The following is a 24,824-nucleotide window of genomic DNA, read 5'->3' as shown; positions in this document are numbered from 1 at the left end:
CAAATATACTCCTATACTGGCTACATAGTTCAGTTCATAGTGCCTGTACCTTAAGGCCCCACTGATAACTCCCTGACAGACCTTGGGGAAATACTTTGTGTTTGAGCTTTGGTTTCCTCCTATTTTGCATGGGGTTAATAATATATTTTAAAGTTTACTGTGAAGATTAAGTGAGATACTTCTTGAGGTGTTCTAACTCATGCTAAGTCTTCTACAATTATTAATTTCCTTGTTGCTTTTTCAACTGCCATCACATGCCTTGCCTTAACTTGGATGAAAGTTCTGCAGTGTTCACTGTGGTTGATGGCAATTCCTTACTGTTTATTATTTTGAAATCACAAGGTTGTCTCGGATAGACCAGGATGTTGCTATGAACCATATGTGCCAGTTGACAAACTCTGATTAATACTTTAGTGTCATGAGTTTTTTTAGAAGTTTAGAAATTTAGTGGAATTGTGTTTAACAAGCAAATAGCGTCTAAGTTTGTTTTAAACTGTTCCCTCTTTCTTTGAAAAGTATACCACTTAGATATAATTAAAATTTTCTGAAAAATCTAAACCAATTTTGTATATACTTTTTTCCAACTACTAACAATAACAGAAAGTGTTTAAAATGTTAATTTTTTAATCTTCAAAAGAATAAACAAAGATATTTCTTTAGGAGAAAGGAAGTGGGATTTTGCAAGTTGTCCAAATCAGAGAACTCATTTTTTTTTAAATAGAAAGTGGCTATTTCATATTCTTTCTAAGTGAATTCAGATCCCCTAAAAAAACCATCAGTTTTATCTGTTTTCTAAAAATTAATTTTTTTAAGTTACATTGTTCAGGGTATGTCAATTTAAATCTAATGATTCAGATTTAAATCTAATGATGTTTTACCTGTGAGTTAGAGCATTTCATTAGTTCTTAAGTTTTTTTTTCTTTTCAGTGCCTGAAGGGAGACAAGATTTGGTTTCAAATTATTCTACTAAAGATTACTTTTTCGTTTATAATGTTGGCTCTTGGCATGTAAGGATTCCTGAATATGCTAAGGTATAAGGTGGCCATTCCATTTCTAGATTTAAAAGGTTTATCGGATGTGAATAGGGGGCATGTTGAGATGGGGTGAGGCTATCACAATATCATTCCTTTGGGCTCTTTCTTTGGAAAATACTAACTTTCCTCCCTGAGGTGCAGCTCTGATGGGCATTCCAGGGTTAACACAGAAACTGGGGAATGCACCACTAGATCACCTGTGTTAATACGGAGTAGCCAAAAAGTATGCCACAAAATCAAACTGTGATATTAAGTTAAAATATTTAGCCATGCCCTTGGGTCAATGGAGTGAGACTCAGTTTACCTGGCTATGGCATAAGAAATTACAGATCTTTGTATTTCTTAAGTCATTTCCTTCTATTTAGATTGTAGGAATGGCACGTATCTGCAAAGACCCTCCTGGGTCTCCTGGGTAAAAGTAGTCTATGTTTCTGTTTTCAAACAGGAAGGTTGTAGAATGATGGTTTTCCTAAAGATTTGGAAGGTAGAGTGCTGGGTGTGCTAATGATGGTTTACTCTAAAATTTCTATTGCCCTTGTCATAAAAAGGCCTCAACTTTAAAGTAGAAGTCTAAATTTATAGTAGGTGACTTCAGTATTTTCGTCTCTAAATTCACAATATGTCATAAAAAAAAATGAATAATGATTTGTAAGTCTTCATTGGTCACCATAGGACTCAGTAAAGTAGTTAGTTAACTGGCCTGTGCTGGTTACCAGTCAATGGAATTTGAAGGGATAGGCCCGGACATTAGTTACTAGAAGTATAAAATTGGAAAACATCTCCACTTGTTTACAGATCAGAAGTGCTAAGCATTGTTTGTTTCTTTCTATTACAATTTGGACCTATTCCTTTTCCAACAAGTCTTTTGAGCTGCAACCCAGCACCTCCCCATAAGAGGCTCACATTCCTCATAGTTTGCTAAAGACTTTGTATTGTACTCTTTTTTTTTTAACTTATTTTTTTTTAATTTTTTTATGGTATGAGAATTTTAGCTGTTGGGGTAAATATTAGAAAGGCAACAGTGACAACATGAGTTTCCAAAATCCTGTGAAGTCTTGTTCTAAATGAGTAAAATGAGTTAGGGACATCCAAACTATTTCCTGGTTCTATTTCCCTTTTTATTCTCTTGATTTTACTGAAATACAACTACTGATTGAGAGGCTGGCTGGAAACACTCAAGACTTGGTACTCTATAAACAGTATTACAGGCTGTTTGGGCTATTATAATAAAGGCATAGACTGGGTGGCTTATAGACAATAGAAATATATTTCTCACAGTTTTAGAGGCTGAAAATCTGAGATCAGAGGGCTAGTGTGGTCAGGCTCTGATAAAGGCCCAATTCCAGGATGCAGACTGCTAACTTCTTATATCATCATGTGGTGGAAAGAGAGCTAGCTGGCTTGCTGGTCTCTTCCTATGTAAGGAGGACTTCCATTCAAGAGGACTCCACGTTAATGACATAATCTCACAAATGCCCCACTCCAAATACCATCACATTGGGGATTAGATTTCAGTTTATGAATTTTGTGGAGATGCAAACAGTCTCTAACAAGCAGCTTTCTGCTCCTGGTGCTTTAAGATGTTTGGGGAATGGGGATAAGATATAGTACCTCAATACTGTTCATACATATTTTCATCAGAAAATTTAAGAGAAATGAGTTTCAATTACTGAAAACATATTAAACACCACATGTCTATGTTTATTGAGGACCCACTATGTGCAAAGCATACACAGTTTTGCCCTTATGGAGCTTCCATTTCAGCAGCATTTCACTACAAATAATGAGACAGCAACTTCTTTAACCCTTCCATAAAGCTTCTAGTGGGAACCACTAGCAAGGCCTAAAACGTATCAGATTGGAGACGCACTGAATAAAAGTAGAAATATAGGCAGGACTAGAAGGGAAAAAAAAAAAAGAAAAAGAAATGTGTGAGTATATTGGAAGCCAGTCAGTGGCCCAGACCACTCAGCCCTGAAATACACGTTGCCCATTGTTACAACAGTTTACACCACTTAAGGTGAGATCCTGTTGGCACCTAATATGTCAGGGAGCTGATATTATCAGTTTGGGCCAGTAACCCCGAGTCAGGCTCAGTCGAATTGCTGAAAGAAAGCAGCAGGTTTTTTGACTGCCAGTCTAGACTATACTTTTCCTCTTTTATGGCTCATTAGAAAAACATTTGTGCTGACCTGTAAGCTGATAAGTGCCAACTGGAGTCAACTCACTTGAGAGGAAAATTATTTATGATTACAATTTGGCTGTGAGACTTCTTTAGTATTTCTTTTACTCTGAATCAAGAAGTGGAATTAGGGCCAAAAATTGCATTTTCTCACCTCTCTGAGAAAGATCTTTAGTAGCTTTACTGAATCATAATAGATCCTGTCCTTAGGACACATCCAAATAGCCCCTGCTTAGCTTTTTTCTAATCATACACTGTCCTTCCTGCCTAACTCATCTTCCCACTAAACACACTCTTGACAAATTTCCCCTTTTCTTTAAAAACTCTCTTCTGGTCTGTCTAGGTTATGTATTGGCCTATTTATTTTGTGTGTGGGTGGTTTCTGTGACTCCTCCTAGCTCAAAAATTTAATGACTGAATCTGAATTTTCAGCTCTGAGCATAATGGAAATCCTTACCACAATGCATGTGCACCTGCTTCACTTCTAAGGCCCATCTGAGTTTGCATATCTGTGGTAGTTTGGCTCAGGAGACTGCACTGAGCTAGTGAGGCCTAGATTATGGTTTTGACATATAGGTGCCAGTTAGCACACATGTCCTGCAGGCCAGACTGTACTCTGAACCCAGACAGGTACTCTGCACATATATGGCCATGGTCCTGGAGAACCAGATGAGAGAATGAAGGTATACCTGTGTAAATCTGTCATCATAAAAACAACTCAGTTGTAAGGCTCCTTGATGAGGTGTCTCATCTCGGTAGCAACTTCTCTGCAAATAAATGTGAGTGTATAAATATGTGGTGGATACATCTGCAAGTTTTTAAAGTGAGAGCTTGACAGGTTTGGGCTAGTCCCAGAAAGCAGTCTAGGCAAAATTACCATGGTGCCAGTACACAGGGTGGAGTTTCCATAAGAGTTAGGCCACTGCTGCTCAATTTCCTGCTTCTTCAGCCATGGAAAAAAACAAGCTGCAGTTTTCTTTATAAACCATTGTATAAATGACTCTATGTCCTCAGGGGTGGTCAGATTAAAAGAAGTCTGCTGAAGAGACTTCTCTGGCCATAAAGAAACAGTTCAGATTGAGAATATACCTTGTGGCCAGTTACCACATGGAAAGAAAAGAAACAAAGGGAACATTCTTGCCCTCTAGAAGGTTAGGGGGAAAGACTGTGAAACACGTGAAAAAGACACAAATAAGTCAACAATGAAAACATGAAGAAATATACTTACCTAAATAGAATTAGACACATGCAGCCGAGTAGCCTCATCAATGGACAGCTTCACACATGAAGTAATTTTTGAGCAGAGTTTTGAAGATATATCCAATGTAGTAGGAAGGATATTCCTGCAGGGACATAAATGATGTTTACCGAGTAGGTTACACACAAGAGCACAAAGTGTGAGCTGTGGAAATGCATTTCACTTGTGCCATTACCTTTCTCTTAAAATCCAAACAAAAATCTGTCCTTAAACCTAATAACCTTTTGTATCTAGCGATGCCCTAATATCCTCATGAAGGCTGTACACCAATATCCTAGTTCTTTTTCAGGACACAAGGTGTATTGTATTTCTCTGCCTTCTGTGACCATATTACTTGTGTTGCCAGTGAAATAAGAAAGAGGTGTCAAGTATTACTTCCAGGAGATTTGCTGTGTTTAATACTGTTGATGACTTCGTTTTTGAAACTCTCTTCTCCCATCGCTTCATGACATCACTCTTTTGACTCACCTTTTACATCATTGATTTGTATTTTAGGTATAAAACTCAAATAAACCTCATCTACTTTCCTGGGTTTTAATTAATATATATGTAACTAGTAGGCTGATGACTCCTAAATATGTTCCTCCTGCTCCAGTACATGCCTTACATGCAGAGGCTTGTACATGCAAAGGTCATTTAAAAAGCCACCATGTCAACAATTGAGTTTATCTCTCCTCCCAAATCTGATCATTCTTTAAAGTCACAAAATTGTTAGCTGGGAATCTTGTTGCTTTCTCTCTCTCAACAATAGTTCCCCAATACAATTTGTGACCAGATGTTTTCTGTTCTGTTTCTAAATTTCGTCGTTCCATATCTTTCTTTCCATACTCTCTCCTCTATAGTAACTTCTGGATTGGTCCTATTATCAATCCATTCTCCACGGAACTTTTGGAGAAATCTTTCTAAAATACAAAAAGTTATCATGTTTAAATCCTCTTGCTTAAAATCTTTGATGTCACCTCATTATACTAGAGTTACAATGCAAACTCTTTGAGAGCTTTTAGTGAGCTATCCGTTACTTAATAGAATGGTTTCATCACCTGCCACGTATGCTTTATACTACAGCCATGCTGCTTCTCTTTTGCTTCCCTGAACTATGTGCTTTCTTTCCTCTGTGCACTTCTACATCATGCTGTTCCCTGTGAGTGGACTTCATTCACTTTGATAATGTCTACTTTTTATTTTAAAGCAAACGAGTAATTGTCTCTCTCAGAAAGACTTCCATATGCTTCAACCTGTAGCACTCATCACTCTGATTGGTGGAAGGCGATTTATGTATCAGTTTATCTTCCAAAACTGTGTTTTGCATGTTGTTCAACACTATAAGCCCATCTTTCATTTGTGTATTTCCCACATCTCTTAAATGCCTGACATGCACTAGGTGTGCAATAAGTGTTTAATGAAGGAATTAGCAGCTGATAAATTGGGAAGCCTATGATTATGAGTTTTGCTTTCAACTGAAGAACTTTTGGGAACCATTACAGAAATTTAATAAGGTGATAATATACAGATGATACTTGCAGAGGGTAATAAAAATGGAAAGGAGTTGGCATCTGAAATTTAGCAGAGATGGTGTGAAAGTCTGTTGTCGTCGATAGTAAGAGTGGGGAGGAAATGAAAAGCTATAGGATTCTGGCTTTTGATTCCCCAGAATTTCCTTTTTCATAATTCTCACTGTAACTCAGGCCTACTATGTTTAAAGCTGGTATAAAGTGTCAAAGGCAGAGACAGTAAATACTTTGCAAGTTCAACTGAAGGGAAGACAACTTGTTCAAAGAGGTAAACATTTAAGCCTTTAATTTTGAAGTCTTCCACAGTTTTCTTGACATTAATGTTGCCTTAATTTTGATGTTTATGATATGATCAAAGACACTTATCCTATATGTAATATGTCTTTGGTTTTCTTTTTACTTTTTTTACTAGAAAGTCTAGTTATTTTTCTTCTTTTAACTACTTTTGTCTATTTTATTTTACTTCTGTGTGTGTGTGTGTGTGTGTGTGTGTGTGTGTGTGTGTGTGGTGTGTGTCTGCGTTTCTTTTGTCTCACTGGACTGTCCAGAATCCTGGAAATGGAGAGGGTGATTGAGTGTGGTTGGCTCTTACCACAACCATACAAGTAGGTGAGGAATAAACTTCCCAACACTGCTTGGGCTCTCAAATCCTGTGTCCTCCCAATTCTTTCAGAGTTGGCAGCTTGCTTATCGTTAGCAAAAGCTAGGCATAATTTCAAATGTTACATTGCAGAGAAATCACTCTCTCTGTCACCAGAAAAGAGAGAGACAGAGGAAAGATGACTTTTTATATCTGGAACCTGGCACTGTCAGCCATTTGAAATTTGTCTCCCAGACTGTCTGGCCTTGGCTTGGAGAAGGCAGGGTTGCTGTGTAGCACAAGGAGGTGCAAAAACAAACATGGGCACAAAACCAAATACTTGACTGCAAGAAATGTTCTGAAAGTTATAAAAGTGAAATACTACTTCCAGCTGTCACTTTATGCAAGGATTAAGTTGAGCTCAAGAGGCTGCAGAAACAAAGTAAGAAAGTGAATTATTCATTACAGTATCTATGCAAGTTGTAGAAGATGCTTGGGTTTTCTACTGATGGATTACTGGTGATCCCTTTGTCTATTCATATACATACTCACTCATTCACTTGTCTTTATGTATATATTTGAAGACATGTTGCTGTTAAGGGGGCAAAGCTTCATATTCTTTTCTTCTTATAGCCAAGAACACTCTGCTCACTGGTCACCCTTTCTTTAACACACGTTGACCCTTATGGTGGCTCTCTCCTAGGCTTATGATCTGCAAAAGCATGTTGTTGAAATGAACATTATCATCCAATGATCAGAGTGTAAGTCCATTAAACACAGTTAAGTGCATATTAAGACTTTTTGATTGGTAAGAGGGTGCTTAGACAGATATGTTCCAACCATTGTCTTCGAGACGTTGATATCCATAATGTACAGCTCTTCTTCATAGTGGTCTATCAGAGGTACCACTCACTGGCTCAATGTCCATACATGGATTAGAAACATGTCATCATCCATGCCTATACATGATCACAGCCAGTGTCAGTGTCTGGGAGTCTTTCCATTGACTCAGTTTTTTCCCATCTCAAGGCCACTTCAGAAGCATGCAGCAGAGACATAGATGGTGAATTAGCTACATACTTTGCACTGCCCCAATCCTATATCTAATTTTCATTTTTAACATGGAAGTTGTTGCCTAAAACTCATATAGATGTTTTATTAGTTTTCAGGGGACTGGGGTAGGGAGGACTTACTTTCGAATATTATTTTCAAATATTATTTAAGAACCCAGGTTTTTCTCCCTATAATCTAGCTTGCTAAAATCTCATCTGAAATCTAGTATTTCTCAAACTGATTACCCTTATTAGACTTCGATAATTCACGACTGTAGGAACTTTTGAAGCACATGCTTACCTTATTCCTGGTCTCAGAGAAACACTTCCACATGTGGATTGGAGAGCCATGCACTGGAAGGAAAATAGGCTAATCTGATCATAAACCATGGAGCCCTCCTAAAACTGTATAAACACCGACAGAGGTATTTCTCAAAGTCTGAGCCAGAAGGAAGGCAACATTTTGTGAAGTATGTGAACATTCATTCAAATTCAAAGCCTTCATTCAGCCTGCGGAATTTGTACTAAGCAGTATGTCTCATCCTCTGCCAGCCGGCACCCAGCATAATGTTCTGAAAAATTAAATATTTTTGCTAATGGTGTTGTTCCTTAACTATTTAAAAATATTTTCTAATAAAGGAAAAAGTCAAGTCATGTCAAGAGTAATATTTTATGCTATTCATCCATTAAAATCTTGAGTTGTATAATGAAACTCTTAAACTCTTTCAGGATAATTTTCATCATTCTGAGTTAATAGTCATACTGTACAAGGGCTGAGAGCTACCTCTTGTCCTTTGCTTATAGATACAATATAGTAGGTATTTATTTATTTATTTTAAACTTTATTTATTTATTTTGAGAAAGAGAGAGAGAGAGGAGCAAGGGAGGGGCAGAAAGAGAAGGAGAGAGAGAATATCAAGCAGGCTCTGCACTGTCAGCACAGAGCCTGATGTGGGCTCGATCCCACGAACCATGAGATCATGACCTAAATTGGTACTGAGTCGGTCACTTAACTGACTGTTAAGTAGGTATTTATTACATAGGCTCTTTGCACTTTGTTTCAAGTTTTTCCTTGACACCATTAAGTTTCTTTTTAAAAATCTTTTAGGAAGAAATTATCAAACCGCATTGTGATATGAGAACACTAAAAGGAGGAGCCCAGTTATATTTTTATCACAGAAGAGTACTGTAAATAACTTCACACTCATGAGTCAGAGATGTCGTCAATGAAGAGCTTGCACTTGTGAAAAAATGGAATGTCTGTAATGTTCACAAGGGAGGATATCCATTTTGAGCAATAGTGAGGGAAATTAAGGCTGTTGAAGGATTATGGAAAAAACAGTAGCCAATACCATTTATTTTACACTTACTATGTGCCAGGCACTGTGCTAAGTACTCTCCTGACTTGGAATTATCTCATCTTCCAAACACTCCTATTAGATAGCTGCTTTTGTTATTTCCATTTTATTGCAAGATCTGAAGTACAGATGAATTTAAGTAATCAAGAGTTATAGGCCAAATTTGTGGGGAAGAGGAAAAGGTTTTGTTTTGGGAACATAACATTCTTATATCTTGAGATTCTCATTGGCTTTATTATAAAATCACTTACGAAGAAATTTTTTTAATTATTGCTATCCATTGGGATAGTCTTCCTGTTACATAGAATTATGCTGACTTGACTAGACAGGGATTTTCAAACTTTGTTCCTTGGATCCCTAAGGGTCTTTGAAACACTTTTAGGGTATCTGCAAGTCAGAATTATTTTCATAACAATACAAAGCATTATTTGCATTTCTCACTGTGTTACATTTGCACTGATAGGGCAAAAACAATGGTGAATAAAACTGCTGGTGCCTCAGCACAAATCAAGGCAGTGGTTCTAAACTGTACTAAGGGTCATTGTATTCTTCTCCAAATAGTCATAATAAACAAACAATTTTTTAAAAAGCAGCTTCACTTAAATTGTCCATGCTGAAGCAGCATAAATTACTAAATTTATTGTTTTGATCCTTGAATATACATCTTTTTGATATTCTATGAGAAGTACATGCAAATCACTTCTGCTATCAAAGTATGGTGGTTATCTCCAGGGAAAGTACTTGTGCAATTAATTGGGTTCTGGCCAGTTTTCACTATTTTTTATCTGAAATAATGTCTGAGAGACAGACCATGGTAGTTCAGAGATGGGTACACATGTTTTCAAAAATGAACAAAGTGAGCCTGACTCTTCAAGGAAAATAACTGACAATATTTTTGGTCAATGATAAAATACAAGTTTTAGGGCAATATTCAGAATTTTGAAAAACATATCCATCGGCATGAGCTTGAAAGCTCCTAATACTTCAAGACTTTTCTATGCAACTGTGATGTCATTGAAGTGTGTTATTTTTTTAAGATACTGTATAATAACAAATGAAAATGACCAATGCATAATATTATAAAATAATACATGAGTAAAAGATCCATTCAAAATGCAAGATATACCAATGGGTTTTAGTGTAACAGAATATGAAAAGTTCATTGATAATATCAGATTTCACACTGCAACTAATTTGTAAGAAATTACTACTAGTTGACTTTGAGTAGAATGGTAGAAGAATATCCATAATTCTCTGAAAGGTTATTAGAATCAAATTTCCCTTTTCTATATACATATCTATATGGGGATAGATTTTCATATATACTTCAGCCAAAGTAACATATCCCAGCAGATTAAACATAGATGTAAATATGAGAATCCAGCTTTCTTCTGTTAATCCAGACATTAAAGAGATTCATATTGGAAAAGTGTAAAAAAAAAAAGTCACTCTTCTCACTAAATTGTATTTGGCTTTAAAACAATTATTTTTATAAAGACACGTTTAATTTCCAATAAATTAAATATTGATATATACAACAGACACAACAAAAGGTGTTTGGGGTCTCTAATTTTTAAGAGTTTAAAGAGTCTAGAACTAAAAAATATGTAAACCTCTGTTCTTGGAGAAACAAAACCCCATGAGAGAAGAGTTTACCTGCTCCTAAAGACTGGTAGAGGGAAGATATTCGTGTGGGAAGTCAATGAAATGAAGGTAATAACATGGCACAGCAGGGTGGCGGATCAGGGCCAGCCAGCAAAATGGGTTAGATTGTCTACGTTTTATTTTAGTTTAGTAAGGAAACTTTTCCTAAAGTGATTTTTAAAGCAATCGTACTAGCTTGTTCTCTCTTTCAAGACATTTTGTTTTTATAAAATTACAGCCTGGAAAACACACTATGTGTTTAGTCTGAGTAGGTAGCCTGAGCTGTTTGTTAAATACCAGATCTCAGATTTGTGGCTGTTCCTCAAAAATAACTACACGACACCGGCAATTAAATTTATGTATCATTTTGATTATTTATACTTTAGTGAATCAAAGGAGGTAAATAGTGGTCTGCAGCTGAGCACTTTCATCAGCATTTTTCAGCAAGCCTTTTAGATTCTCTCCATTATGAAGCTGGATACAACACACAATCTTCCCATTGAACAATCTGGAGGGAACTGTCACCCATGCTACTTCCATCCCAACATCTTCCCATTTCTGGAGTTGGGTGTTGCTGCATTGCAAATGTGCCCTTTTGAACCATGGAAGACAAGCATGTTTGGTCTCAACTATTTTCACTATGTTCCATCTTTTACTAATGATATTGTTGATCATTCAGCATTAGGGCTTCTTTAGCTCTGCGTCTCAGGGTCCCATGGTATCATTGTAAATACAATATTGCACTGAATTGGATAAGCAGTCAATGGCCTGGTAGGAAGATTACTGAATAGGTGGGTTCTCTTTCACTGATGCTCCTGCTCCAGCTGTTTTGACTCTTCAGGTGATGAACATGTCTTTAATTCAGACTTGCTGAATAAACGGTATGGGTAACTTCCAACTTGCCCTAGAAGATAATCTTCAGTGACTAGGAACTGTGCATTAGATGGAAGTGAACTAAATCACTTCCAAAGTCCCTTCCCACATTTAACATTTGGTGGCTCCTGGATTGCTCTGCCCATTAAATGAAAAATAGTTAAATGACGGTGGACGGAAACATTTAAAACAACTGGGGGTGATTGTATTTGGCCTGAGCCTCCTCATCTGCAAGACTGAAGTGGGGGAAGCTTGGCTTTTCTCAGTGTAAGAGAGCTAATGAACATCCACCTCAGGACATGCCACATAATAAATTTAGACCATAACACTGCTTGTCATATCTAAAAAGGAAGAAGTAATCTGCATTTTGAAGCAGACTATGGGAACAATCAGGTATTTTGGAGAATCTCTGAGTAACTGGTTTGAACTAATGGAGATAATCCTCATGGGGCTTGGAAACTGCAAAATTAACCAAGAAATAATTTAGGTTTAAGAAAGGAGTTAGATTGCACATTAAAAAAAAAAAAGTGTTTGGGGTGCCTGGGTGGCTCAGTTGGTTAACCATCCGACTTCAGCTCAGGTCATGATCTCACGGTCCGTGAGTTTGAGCCCCGCGTCCGGCTCTGTGCTGATGACAGCTCAGAGCCTGGAGCCTGTTTCAGGTTCTGTGTCTCCCTCTCTCTCTGACCTTCCCCCCCATTCATGCTGTCTCCCTCTGTCTCAAAAATAAATAAAGTTTAAAAAAAATTTAAAAAAAGTGTTTTTAAATCTGTCTATAGATCTTTGTCATCAATAACAGGAAAAACCTCCTTTATATGACTAAAAAAGTATGTTTAGTATCACTGGTAATTCTGTACAATTAGGAAAAGCTGGTGGTCTGTGTTGAGAAAGGTTTTGAGGCTGAGCTTGGATCAGAGGGAAAAATATCATGTCTGAGTAATAATTGTAATAATAATAATAATCGTAGTTAATTCTTCCTTTAGTTTGTGCTGAGTATTATTATTCCCACTTTATTCATGAACTGAGTGTAGACAGTTTAAATAATTTTCCAGAAATACATGATGGAGTTGGGATTCAAATACTAAATCCTTCTGAAAGACTACTAGTCGCTATGACACTGTGGATAAATTATTACTTCTTAGGACCTTCACTTTCTCATTTCTAAAAAGTTTTGGACTGCATTGCTTTATAAACTCCCTTTCAACTTAAATGTACTTTTGTCTCTGAACAGTCCATTCGAATGCCTCATACTCTGGCAATCTTGCCCTCCTTTCAATCCCTGGAATATTTATCATCATTTGGCCATTCATTGCTATGCTGGGAATTGCACTGCTGCTTACATTATCCTTTTATGCATTTACATCCTGTTACTCCACATACATAGGAAATGCTTTGAGAGGAGGGATGCTTCCATGTCCCCCCACAGTGACTAGCATAGTATCTTGCACATGGTAAAGTTAATAAACATTGATCGGTTGTTTGATATGACCCAGGCCAACATGCTATACTATATTATATTATATTATATTATATTATATTATATTATATTATATTATATTATATTATAGTTGGGCCTAGTATTGCCACAGACAGAGGGGGCAATAATATGGTCATTTCTGAGTCAGTATTACCTGAGGTATGTTAGATTTAGTGATCTAGAGTTGAAGGTGCACTCTATACCAGAGCCGATGCTCCCTGCCCTTCTGACCGTTATGAATGACTGTTTATCTTTTTGCCTTCATCAACAGCAACTATTTATTTAGCAGCCTGACTTAAGACATTCCGAATATATACTCAATGAAGGCTTTCTTTCACTATTATTTTTCTGTGGAGGGTAAAATGCTGTCTTGTTTTTCCAGTTCTCCTCCTAAGTGTGATGATTTAGATGTTCCTGCTGTTAACTGGCCGCTTTTCCATTTCCTTCTAGCATTGAGTGCCCCACACTTCTCCACAGAAGCCACTAATGAGCTTCTTGCCTTTCAGTCCCAGCCCCCACCCCAACCCAGTTCATTAATAGCATAGAATTTCAGCAATGCCAGATATTCTGGACCTTATCTTTTCTCTTTCTATTGCAACAAACAAACAAACAAACAAACAAAGGAAAACTTTTATTTGCTGAAGTCACTAACTCAGTCTTGTCTGCTTTAAGACCCTAAAATTGAATTTATGCAAGAAGCTTGGAATCAGCTTTTCAATCGGGCTGAAAGCTTACAGATTTGACCTCAACTTTCCAAATGAGTATGCCTTCCCCATTTTTTTTCCCCTCTTCCCATGTTCAGTCTTTTTCAATGGTACTTCATGCTTCTAAGTGTGCTTCTTCCTTCTTCTTAATTAATATTGACCAAGTTCCCAAGTATATGAGGAACAATTCTAGGGACTGTGTGGATGGAACATAGAAATGAAAATGTTCCTGCCCCATCCCTTCTGCTTGACTTCTGGCTCTAAATGATGCCATTCATTCTACCCGCCTGCTGGCCCCTTACACAACTTTCTCTCATTCAGACAGTGCCAAAGAGCATCAATGCCCTTTTGTCCTGCTTCTCTTATAGCCTTGTAGCAGCACAGAGCACAACAGAACTGTCAGCAGCACAAATCCCATTCCTGTCAAACCTGCTCTGCCTCCTGTCCTCTGATGAACCAGCAGTCTTCACAGCTGTGTCTTCCCAGAGTGGATTTCTGAATACAAGGCCTGACGTTTCTCCTCTCATGTTCTTCCTCAGTGCTTCTTAGAGAGGCTAAGCCGGATAGAGAGCCACACCTGTGCCTCTCAGTGGATAACTCCACTTGTTGGTCTCTGCCTCCAGGTTCTCACATACCACACCTCAGTGGAAATTGTGGTATAATTTTGCCGTCTTCTTGATGTCTTTTTTTTTTTTTCTGCTTCTGTCTCAGGGCTCACAAATTTCTGTACCTCATAAATGCATAGAGATAAGTGCAAAGAAAAATGAATATATTTCTGCCTCCTTCAAGCATGCATAAGTCATCACTCCAATGTTCATAAACACATGTTGAGTCTGCCTCAGTGCTCTTGCCCAGACATGGATGATGTTTTATTTTCCCTTCTTTGAAAAATTCTAAGTTTCATCTCTTGTGAAATTGTCTTGGACTTCACTTCAGATTCAAGTCCAACGTGCGTGAAGTCATACAGATGAGTGAAATCTGTTCCCAGAATCCGTGAGGTAACAGCAAGCTTTTCCCAGCCTTCCCGGACATCTCCCCGTCTGATCAACAGTGGGAAGTTATAAGTGGTAGCTTTTCATACCATTACATTAATTATGCAGGGTGGAAGCATTTGTAAGCTTTCTGTAAAAAGACAGAAAACTAGAGATTATAATTCTTTTATGTTTGTGAGGTACTCTTCACTGCTCTACTTGCAGTTACAGATTTTTTTTTCCTTCTAAATGTTCCACTCTGAATTTTGGAAACTTGGATGTAGGAGTTAACCCAGAATTCACTAATGGGGATTAGTCCTTATCTGAGACTTCAGACAGATAACTTTTTTTTTTCTTATCACTGAAGCATGTTCATGAATGGTTTCCTTGCCTTTATTTTCCTAAACAGTTACAGAAAGTTCATTCCATTTTGCTGAATACAATACTCTTCAAAATTTTACAACACAAACATACAACTTACTTATCTCCTGGATATTATCTAATATACCATGGAGAGATGAGAGCTTTCCCCAAGGCCTTCCCTTCCATGAACTTTTGTGAATTTATTGCTGGGCCCCTGGTATCTCCAATTCCATCTCTAACGACTTCAGCTACATTCTCAATGCATCTTCAGTATCTATGGAGTATTTACTATATGTCAGATCGGTGCTAGGGATAAGAAGATAACTAAGAAATGGCTCTACTCCAGTGAAACTTGGGTTCAGAGCTAAGATGGGGAGGGAAGACATGGAAAGTGGTGACACGTACACAGTTTGTTACAATATAATGTGCTCAATTTTATAAAAGGAAATTTTGTGAGGTACCCCCATGAGAACGTTTTTAACTCTGCCAGGGGAGTCTATTGGGAAAAAAGGCTTCGCTTAGGATATTGGAGTTGGTTTTGAAAAATGGGAAACAATGCACCACAACCTGGACAGGAGAAGAGATTTCAGACAGGGAAGTTAATGTTGTCAAATGCTTAGTGGCCATGAATAGGCCAGACTGACTTGAAGAAGGTAAGAAAATTGATACAGGAGGAGTATAAGGTCTATGAGCAGAGAATCTACAGTATTTGACTAGCTTCCCTTTGTCATGTAAATAATTATAGATTATTCTGCTTTACTGAATTTACAGGCACAGCTTGAAGATGGGTAAGGCTGGATATACCTACTGCCCTTGTCATTCTTTTGCTTAGTACCAACACTCTCAAAATAGTTAAGAAGTAAGTTAACTTATATTCCCCTTCTCAAACATTGACTCTGGTTAATCTCCTGGAGCTCTTTATCTTGATGTAGATAAACCCAGGCCTTCCTCTTAATTATCAGTTCAGTGGTTGAGTAATCAGACTATCAATGTCTCCCCTATTTGTATCAGCTCCCTGCCTCGCTGTCAGGAATCATAAGCTGCTCCTTTCCAGATAGAGTTGTTGTGTGCCAGCTTTGAATACCAATTTAGAGATCCGTAATTTATTTTACTTCCAAAAAGGTACGGTACTTTTAGCAAAAAGTGACTACTGGTACTGACATGTATTATATATTTTCCCCCTTTATTGGAAAATTATACTTTTACAAGTCACCTGATCAGTCACTGAATGAGTGACCATGGGATGGGGCTGGGGAGAGAAGTCTTACATGGACTTTAACAGGTCTTTTCAGGGTTTATCTGGGATCTTAATAGATAATGTGACACCAACATTACTTTTGGTAATGCAAAATCATATCCCCGCCTCTGGCAATGTAAAAACTAAACATGAAGTTTGCGCATTTTGGTTTATGTTTATTCCTTGCCTGAAATTTCAAAAAGTGTGTAAGAATTGCTGGGAAATATATTGTATTTGAGGAATTGCAATCAGAAAGAAGGGGAGGTGACAACGAAAAACAAAGAAAGAATGTGAGGAAGAGGAAAGAGGACAGGAGAGGTGGGGCGAGGTGGGGGTTGGTGTTCTCTCTGTATGGGTCTAGACACAGGTGCCACGTGATTTGATATTAAATGTCAATAGCTGGGAGAAGACAGAAGATCTGCAGATAGACAGCCAGGAAGGAAGGGAGTAGAAATCTTTTTTGCTGAAAGCAGTGTGCAGCACTTGTGCAAATTTCCCTTGGGATTGTAGCCTTCTCTTTCATGAACTTCTCACTCCTGTTATTTCTAGTTCCGGACCATCTGATCAGAGACTACCGGAATTTCCAGCTCTCTAGGCACTAATTTTAGGGGCTGAAACAGCAACCCCTCTGCAGCTCCTACCACAACTGCCACTGCCCTGCTGGGCTGTGGGGTTGTGCCAGCCCAGGCACTCTTGCCCAGGAAATGGAAGGTGGCATTTAAGTGGCACTTAGGACTCTCCTAACCAATCCTAAAGACTCTGAATCAGGCCAATTCTAAATTAAGCTTTCTTGGGTAAATGAATAAGGACTCAAGAAACCTCAGAGTGGAAAAAAAGAGATATGAAAAGTCGTACCTCCGATGTATTTCTACTAACCCCCAGTTTTGACAGGTATTAACATGATTCAGTGTTTCTATGACTTATCTTTATGCTTGGGATATTTTAGTGTTCCAGTTATAAAAACGTAACTCAATCAAGTCTCAATATTTAAAAGATTCAAAGGATGATATCATAGATTTGGAAGAGGACTTTTTTTTTTCTTTAACTTACAAGGAAACTGAGGCTCAAGGAAAGCAAGTGCTCTGAACCAAGTTGCATAGCTGGCAAAGAAGAATGAAAAACCAAACCTCTTGGTATAGGATAGAGTATGCTTGCCTTCAGAATCAGTTTTCTAGGATATTCACTAAAAGGACAGAAAAATAGGCTTATTTTTATATCACAGTATTTTTTAAGTCTTTCATAAAGTAATTCTGGAGTGGCTACTTGCAGTTTTTTATTTTGTTCATCTAAAGGTAAATTGCCTGGTGTCTCCCAAAACATTACCCAGACCCAGTGCTATGAAAGAAAGCTGGTAGAAGTCTATGGCTCAGATGCTCTGTCTTGACCTCAGAACAATTACTTACCCTGAACAAAATGCACACTAAGGGATGCCAGTGCCTACTGTTCTGGAAAAGGACAACGTTTGCCTTAGGATTTATACCCAGATTTCCACAATGCACTCAGACTCAGCACTGGGTCACTGGGCTGAAGCTCTGCACTGAAGCCAAGTGGTATTTAAACCACCAGACTGAGAGCTTGTGTAGCATGGGCCATAGCCATGCTCTAAAATGTGACTCAACTGTGGTTTGAGATTTCTCTGTGTGGGGTACTGGAAAGAATGCTGCTTTGGGTTGGGCACACTAAATTCTAGTCCCTGCTTGGCCTCTAATCAGGTGGTCCAGAATAAATCCTGTAAATCCTGAGCATTTGTTACTCATCTATGAAATATCTCTGTCTTTTCTATATATAGAGTTGTTCCCACTGGGAAATAAGTTAACACAAATGAAAAGTACTTATAAATGCAATGGGTTAAAAGATGTAGATTACTGTCAATGTTTATAATTCCTAATATTTGAATTGTATTAAAACAGTTAAGCCTTTGTTTGAGTATATGTAGTCAAATGTCTCCTAAAAGACTTCCTATGCTAAAATACAAAGCGAAGGATCAAAGCCAAAGTCTCTTGACACACGATGCTGCAGAGGAAGATATCCTGGTTTGTTCTGTGCCTTTCAGAATAAATATATTAAATATTGTACATTTACATAATCAGACTGGGGAAGATGTGTCAATAAACTGAAGGCTCTTGGGATGTATTCACATTCTGTGTATTATTGTTTCTAAAAGCCTCTTTCCTTTTGGACTCATTCTCTTACTAGATCTTTATTTCTCAGCAAGCTCCGTAACACTAATTTCAAAATTAAAGCTAAAGAAATATTTCCTTCTTTTGCATCTTTTTCCCCCCAGTAATTCTGCCCTTTATGTTCTGTCAAGTATTATCAATAAATTCATTCATTCATTCAACTAATATTTATTAAAACCTATTGTGCACCATTACCACTCTGGGGATAGATTAATGAACAAAACAGACATATTGCCCTGTCATATTCATCATATTTTGCATTTATATGATATTTCTATATCTCTCAATTTGTTTTTTTTAATATCAAATTTATTGTCAAATTGGTTTCCATACAACACCCAGTGCTCATCCCAACAGGTGCCCTCCTCAATGCCCATCACTCACTTTCCCCTCCCCCCCCACCTCCCATCAACCCTCAGTTTGTTCTCAGTATTTAAGAGTCTCTTATTGTTTGCCTCCTTCCCTCTCTGTAACTTTTTTTTTTCCCCTTCCCCTCTGCCCTGGTCTTCTGTTGAGTTTCTCAGGATCCACATATGATATATCTCTCAATTTGTACTGTAGAATCTTTTAATGCATTTAAGTGACCAACTTCTGATGATCAATGTTCCCTCCTACTTGTCTACCTCCACTTCCATCCTAGAGCTTTGTGGTTCTAGCTCTACTCACCCACTCTTTTCTCTCTCCAAAATCAGCTTTTGAACTTTTTTCAAGGTAAAAGCTATTAGATAATCCATCTTTGGATGATATTAGCCAAAGATGAGCAGTTCCAACATAATTATTTATCTATGAGATTCATAGCCTTCTACTTTGAATGTCATACTAATCACTAGCCCCAGAGCATGCTTAAAGTCTTAATCCTCCTAGCTCACTTACCATTGCTGCATAAAGTTTATAGCATTTATTAAATAGTCCATTGTGCACTTAGGTTACCTAACATTACTTGGGCCCTTACTGAGCAAAACAAAATCCATATTTGTCTTTGTTGAAAACATAATCATGTCGGGGCCCCTGGGTGGCTAAGTCAGTTAAGCGTCCAACTTCGGCTCAGGTCATGATCTCACTGCTTGTGGGCTCGAGCCTCATGTGGGACTCTGTGCTGAGCAGCCTGCAGTCTGCTTCAGATTCTGTGTCTCCCTGTCTCTCTGCCCCTCTCCCATTCATGCTCTCTCTGTCTCTCAGAAATAAACATTAAAAAAAAAAAAAAACACCTAAAAAAACTACACAATGGTCTCTCCATTGCTATTTGAAACTTTAAGTCTTTAGAAGACACTTCTATTCTCAGTCCAACCCGGTATTTGCTCTCAGTCAGTGGCTTCTGCTTCCACCACTTCTCATCCCCTGTCCAGTCTTACTCTCGTGCAAACCTTTCGCCACACCACATGCATCTGGAAGAACATTTCTGAACCCCAAGTCCATTTGTGGCAATCTAACTTCTTAAAGGCTCCTCATTAGTCTTGTGATAAAGCAGTTGAAACTCTTTAACTCAGTTCTCAAAGTCCTACACAATCTGACCTCTAATAATGTCCTATCTCTCCACTCTGTGTTCTCATCATGTCTTTTCATGCCTCAGAGTCTGTGAACATGTTTTCCTCTTCCTGGATTACTTTTTTCTCTCCTCTACCAACACAATATTCAGATTGTTCCAATTACCCTCCATTGTCTGACTTTGGCATCACTTTGTCCAAACAACAGCAGCAACAACACAGCACTAACTGTTCCCCAGGTCTTTCTGTGGGCTCTCATCAGTATTGACCTCCCCCTATTTTTACCTTCACCTATTACATCGTATTCTAATTATCTGGTTATTTGTCCATTTTACTATCTAAAGTATAAAGCATAAAGCTAGGAACATCACCTATTTTATGCTCTGTTGTGATTCTAGTATTCAGCTCAGACTCTGGCTCTTAGTAGATGCTCAATAGTTATTTACAGAATATATGAATGTGATTTAGTTTCTGTATACACTGTTCTCTTTAAGACTACCATTAGGCTCTTAATCTATGACGTATCCAATGCTTCTTTTCCACTTCTACCCAGTAATTCTGGCACCATTGATGGTTCCTTTAAAAGCTCTTTTTCTGCACTGATAAAAATGAAGCCGCCCTCTCTGCTATTTATGGATGTATCTTACACAATAGATTCCTTGTGCTGTTTAAGTTCTCAATATGGGCACAGCTTTTGTTGCAAACTTCTGCTTACCTTTTTTCCTCAGGGATCTTATCTATTTTCATGGTTACAACAACCATCTGTGCTTAGATGTCTTCAAAATTCCTGGCCTACCCCATAATACTCACTTGAGCTCAAGCTCTTCTCCATTGGATATCTCCACCAGGGTCCTCTTCTCCTGAAGCTTAACAGTTCTGAATCTATGCTTACCTTTTTTTTGGCTCCTAACAGCTTTCTCTCAACATAGCCCCATATTTATCAACATTCCTAATCATTTAGGAATTCAAATCATTCAAAATTCAAAATCATTTTAGATTGCTCTTTCTCCTTTTTATTGATATTAGATATACACTCAGATCAATGAATTATTTCTCTGATATGTTATTTGATTCTTCAGTTACCTCCCATTTGAATTCCATTATCACAGTTTAAACCCCATGCTTCCTACCTAAGTTACCTTCTTTAAATATCTCAAATCTACTATTGGTCCATGTATATCCCATAGACATTCCTATATTTGCATATTCTTTCTATCTTAGAACATCCCTCTCTTACTGTTCTGTTTACCTGAGTTCTACCCTCTTCTAAAGGTTCAGTATAGAACTATACATTATAAACATTCCCCAGTTGTACCAATCTAAAGAATCTCTCTCATAAGATATGATGATACTTAACTTATTTACTATGTTTTACCAATTAACATACAGTGTAATGAATATGTGTTTAAATATATACATTTCCAATTTAGTTCTCTGATCCAATTCAGGACTGGGGATTGAAAAGCAGATTTGAGTGATATTAGAAAAGGTCTTTTTCTAGGGTAACAAATTTAGATTTGAATCAGAACTATTTTAAGACAGTTAATCTAGTGTCAGTGTGATCCAGGTAGATGTGTATGTGTGTGTAATGGAGAGAAAAAGGTGAAAAGGAGGAAGGGGAGCCTGAATGGAGAGGGAAAACACAAGAGAGGCCAGTTAGAAGGCTTGATAGTAGTCAACCTAAAGGTAATAAGAACATGAATTAAAGTAGAGACAGTGGACAAAGAAGAAGATATAAAAGTGAATGATATTATAGAAGCAGAATCAATAGATTTTAACAGCTGAGGTGTTAGGAGTAAGGAAGAGAAGGAATAATTATAAGTCAATTAACATTGAATATTCATTGAACACTCAGTGTGAGGCACACTCTAGATGATGCCAACAGAGCAGCAGAAAGGCAGGCACTGTCCAAATCCTCATAGAGCTCACATTCCACAGGATAAACCAAAATTACAACCTGAGTGATTGGAAGATGATGAAGCCATTAATATAGAGAGTAAATATAGAAATAGGAAGTTTCAGAGAAAAGTTAATATTTTTAGTTTTGTACATAATTATTGTGTACTCACTCTGTGCCACACACAATATTTTATTTTAATTACTTTGCCTGTACTAACTAATCTATATTATAATCCTGCGAATTAGGTATTATTAGCATCCCCATTATACAGATGAGGAACCATGTCATACAAGGCTAAAGAACTGAGCTAAGCTCTATGTAGTATTAAGTGAAGGAACAAAGATCAAACAAAGGTAGCCTAGCTCTTTTTTCTTTTCCTTTTGAGTTTGTTTGACACACAATGTTACATTAGTTTCAGGTGTACAATACAGTGATTCAACTTCTCTGTAAAATATACTTACAATGCTATTGCAACATCATAGACTATATTCTCTATGCTGTACCCTTTATTCCCATGATTTATTCACTCCATTAACTGGAAGCCTGTGCTTACCATTCCTCTTCACTCATTATTATGCTCATTCCGTCCTCTTCCTTTCTTTTAGCAACCATCAGTTTGTTCTCTGTATTTACAGATCTGATTTTGCTTTTTATTTGTTTTGTTTTTTAGATTCCCCATATGAGTGAAACCATACAGTTTTTGTCTTTCTCAGTCTGCCTTATTTCACTTAGCATAATCCCCTCTAGGTCCATCCAAGTGCAGCCCAGCTCTTTGAGTCTACAGTCCTATTACTAGGGCATATTGTTTTGTAGATGCTTTGGGACTAATGGAGAATTTTAGAAGGTAAATGGAATGCTTAATAGAAGTGTAGAGAGAGTTAAGGACTATAGATAAACATCTGGGAATCAGCTACATACAAGGAACACATAAATCCATGAAACTAAATTACACTGATTGGAAAAATCATGCAGAGACAAATTTGTATTTTCATTTACCTTATAATGTATCAGTGACACATCCTACAGTGCTTCCATCGGCTTTTGTGTAATTACAGGTTTCCTATTAATTTCATATTCCTCTGGCTACTCTTTCTTAATCTCTTTTCGTTTGTTCACTCCAATGTGGATTTTCAAGACTCCCTTTTTAATATATCTACTCTTCTTGCTCAACATATTCTGCCTGGGTGGTCTTATATTAAGCCATGACTTCTCTTATCATTTGTATGGTAAGAAACCTGAATATTCAGTCCCGTCATCTTTCCTGAGCTCCAGACCCAAATTATAACTTCCTGGATATATTCAGTTAGATAGTGAAGTCACCTTAAATCCAATGTGACCAAATGGAATTTATCTTCTTTACTTCCAAACTTCCCCTTGTTTAAAGCCTCATCTTTGTGAATAGAACCATTATTCACTGCAGCATCAACACTAGAAAACTTGGAGTCATTTGAACCCTTCTCTTTCATTTATGCTTCTATCCCTCCCATCTGATACGTCATCAACTATGTTTTAAGTTTTTCTCATATTCATCATATAGCTGATCCAGCCTTGCTTTCATTCAGTTCCCACCACTTCTGAGATGGATTTACGCAATTGCCACCTAATTTGTGTTCTATAATACTTCTAGGGTAAAATTGTTAAATTTAAATGGATCTTGTCAAACCCCTCCTTAAATTTCTTCATTGTTTCCCCATAGCTTCAGAATGCTTCTTAAAATCTTCAACACAAGCTTCCTTATCTGCCTTTTAATTTATTATATTCATTGTCATTCATGCTCTACTCTTTAGCAATTTTCCCGAGCACATCCTTGAGTCACTATTGTGTGCTATTGCACATTCTAGTCCCCCTGCTGAGAATGTCCCCTCTCCTTCACTTGGCTGAAACCTACCTGTCTTTGAGAATTTTTATTAAATTTTACCACCATCAACCCAAAATCCTCCACAGACTTTCTCCCCAACCCAATACTGATTTGGATGTCTTTTCTCTATATTCCTATCCAGTCCCATATGTTCCTCTATCATAGCATATACCTTACCACTCCATAATTGTTGATTTATTAGTCTGTCTTCCCTCTAGGCTATAAGTTCCTTGAAAGCAAGAACGATATCAACTCACCTTTATAGTCCTAGCATATATTACAGCCTGGGTACAGAGTGTGACTCAGTAAATTTGTTAAAAGGATGATTAATTAGGAAACAGGAAGTATTCCTTCAAAAAATACCCAACCCCCCTTTTGGAACTTCATAGTGTGAGAGGTAGATTTCCCAAGAACAATGGAAATAATTATAGAACTATGAGGAAAGACAAACAGACATTGAGATTATTTATTATTATTGGTGTTGTAGAAAGATGATCTTGTAGCATCTATAGTGACTATGAAATGCTATTATCATATAAATATCAGATCTGAACTGTAAGCTACATGAGAAGTTGGTATACATCTGTTTTGTTCATATTGAACTCTAACACCTGGCATGAGTTAGGATTAAATAAACATTTATTGCAATTTGTTGAATGAGCACAGTAGCAGGTGGTCAAGTCAGATGGAATATATCATGCTAATATTGACAAAAATTAAAATGTGTTTCTAAAAAATGCTTTGTATTGATTTTTTGGAAGCTTTTCTGTATTATATTTTAACCTTTGTATGTATGATGTCAGTTCTCCCCACTCCCATTTTGTTGCTATTTTTAAACTACATTTATGGTGTTTTTGCTTTACAAAAGTGGTTTTTGTTTATGTAGTCAAACCTTACAATTTTTCTTTTAGTGTTTCTGTGTCTCATATTATGCTTATAAGGGCTTTCCCCACAGCAGGATTGGGAAAATATTTCTCTATATTTTGGTTTTATTTATCCATATTAAGATCTTTAGTCTATCTGGAATCTATATTTGTATACGATTTATTTTGATTTAATGATTAATGTGTATTTTTCGCTGTATATTAGTTTGTAACTTTGTAGTTTTCAATTTTGCCCTAGTTTGATTGTAAAAGACAGGGACGATGCATTCAAAAC

The 24,824-nt window shown here is 37.3% G+C and overlaps 1 protein-coding gene across 1 annotated transcript in view; it reads right to left on the bottom strand.

The window, feature by feature from the left end:
- LOC147581053 (uncharacterized) overlaps positions 1-24,824 on the bottom strand; it is a 334,213-nt gene that overhangs the window by 167,822 nt on the left and 141,567 nt on the right. Inside the window, exon 4 of the mRNA XM_086708400.1 lies at positions 4,445-4,559. Coding sequence (XP_086564526.1) covers positions 4,482-4,559 — 78 coding nt within the window. The 3' untranslated portion in view covers positions 4,445-4,481. The remainder of the gene's footprint in view (positions 1-4,444; positions 4,560-24,824) is intronic.

This window comes from Puma concolor, chromosome B2, assembly GCF_028749965.1.
Source record: "Puma concolor isolate L17-30 chromosome B2, mPumCon1.1.hap2, whole genome shotgun sequence".
In the NCBI taxonomy this organism is placed as follows: domain Eukaryota; kingdom Metazoa; phylum Chordata; class Mammalia; order Carnivora; family Felidae; genus Puma; species Puma concolor.
Note: the sequence above shows the minus strand (reverse complement) of the source record. Positions and strands in the feature narration are given on the sequence as shown.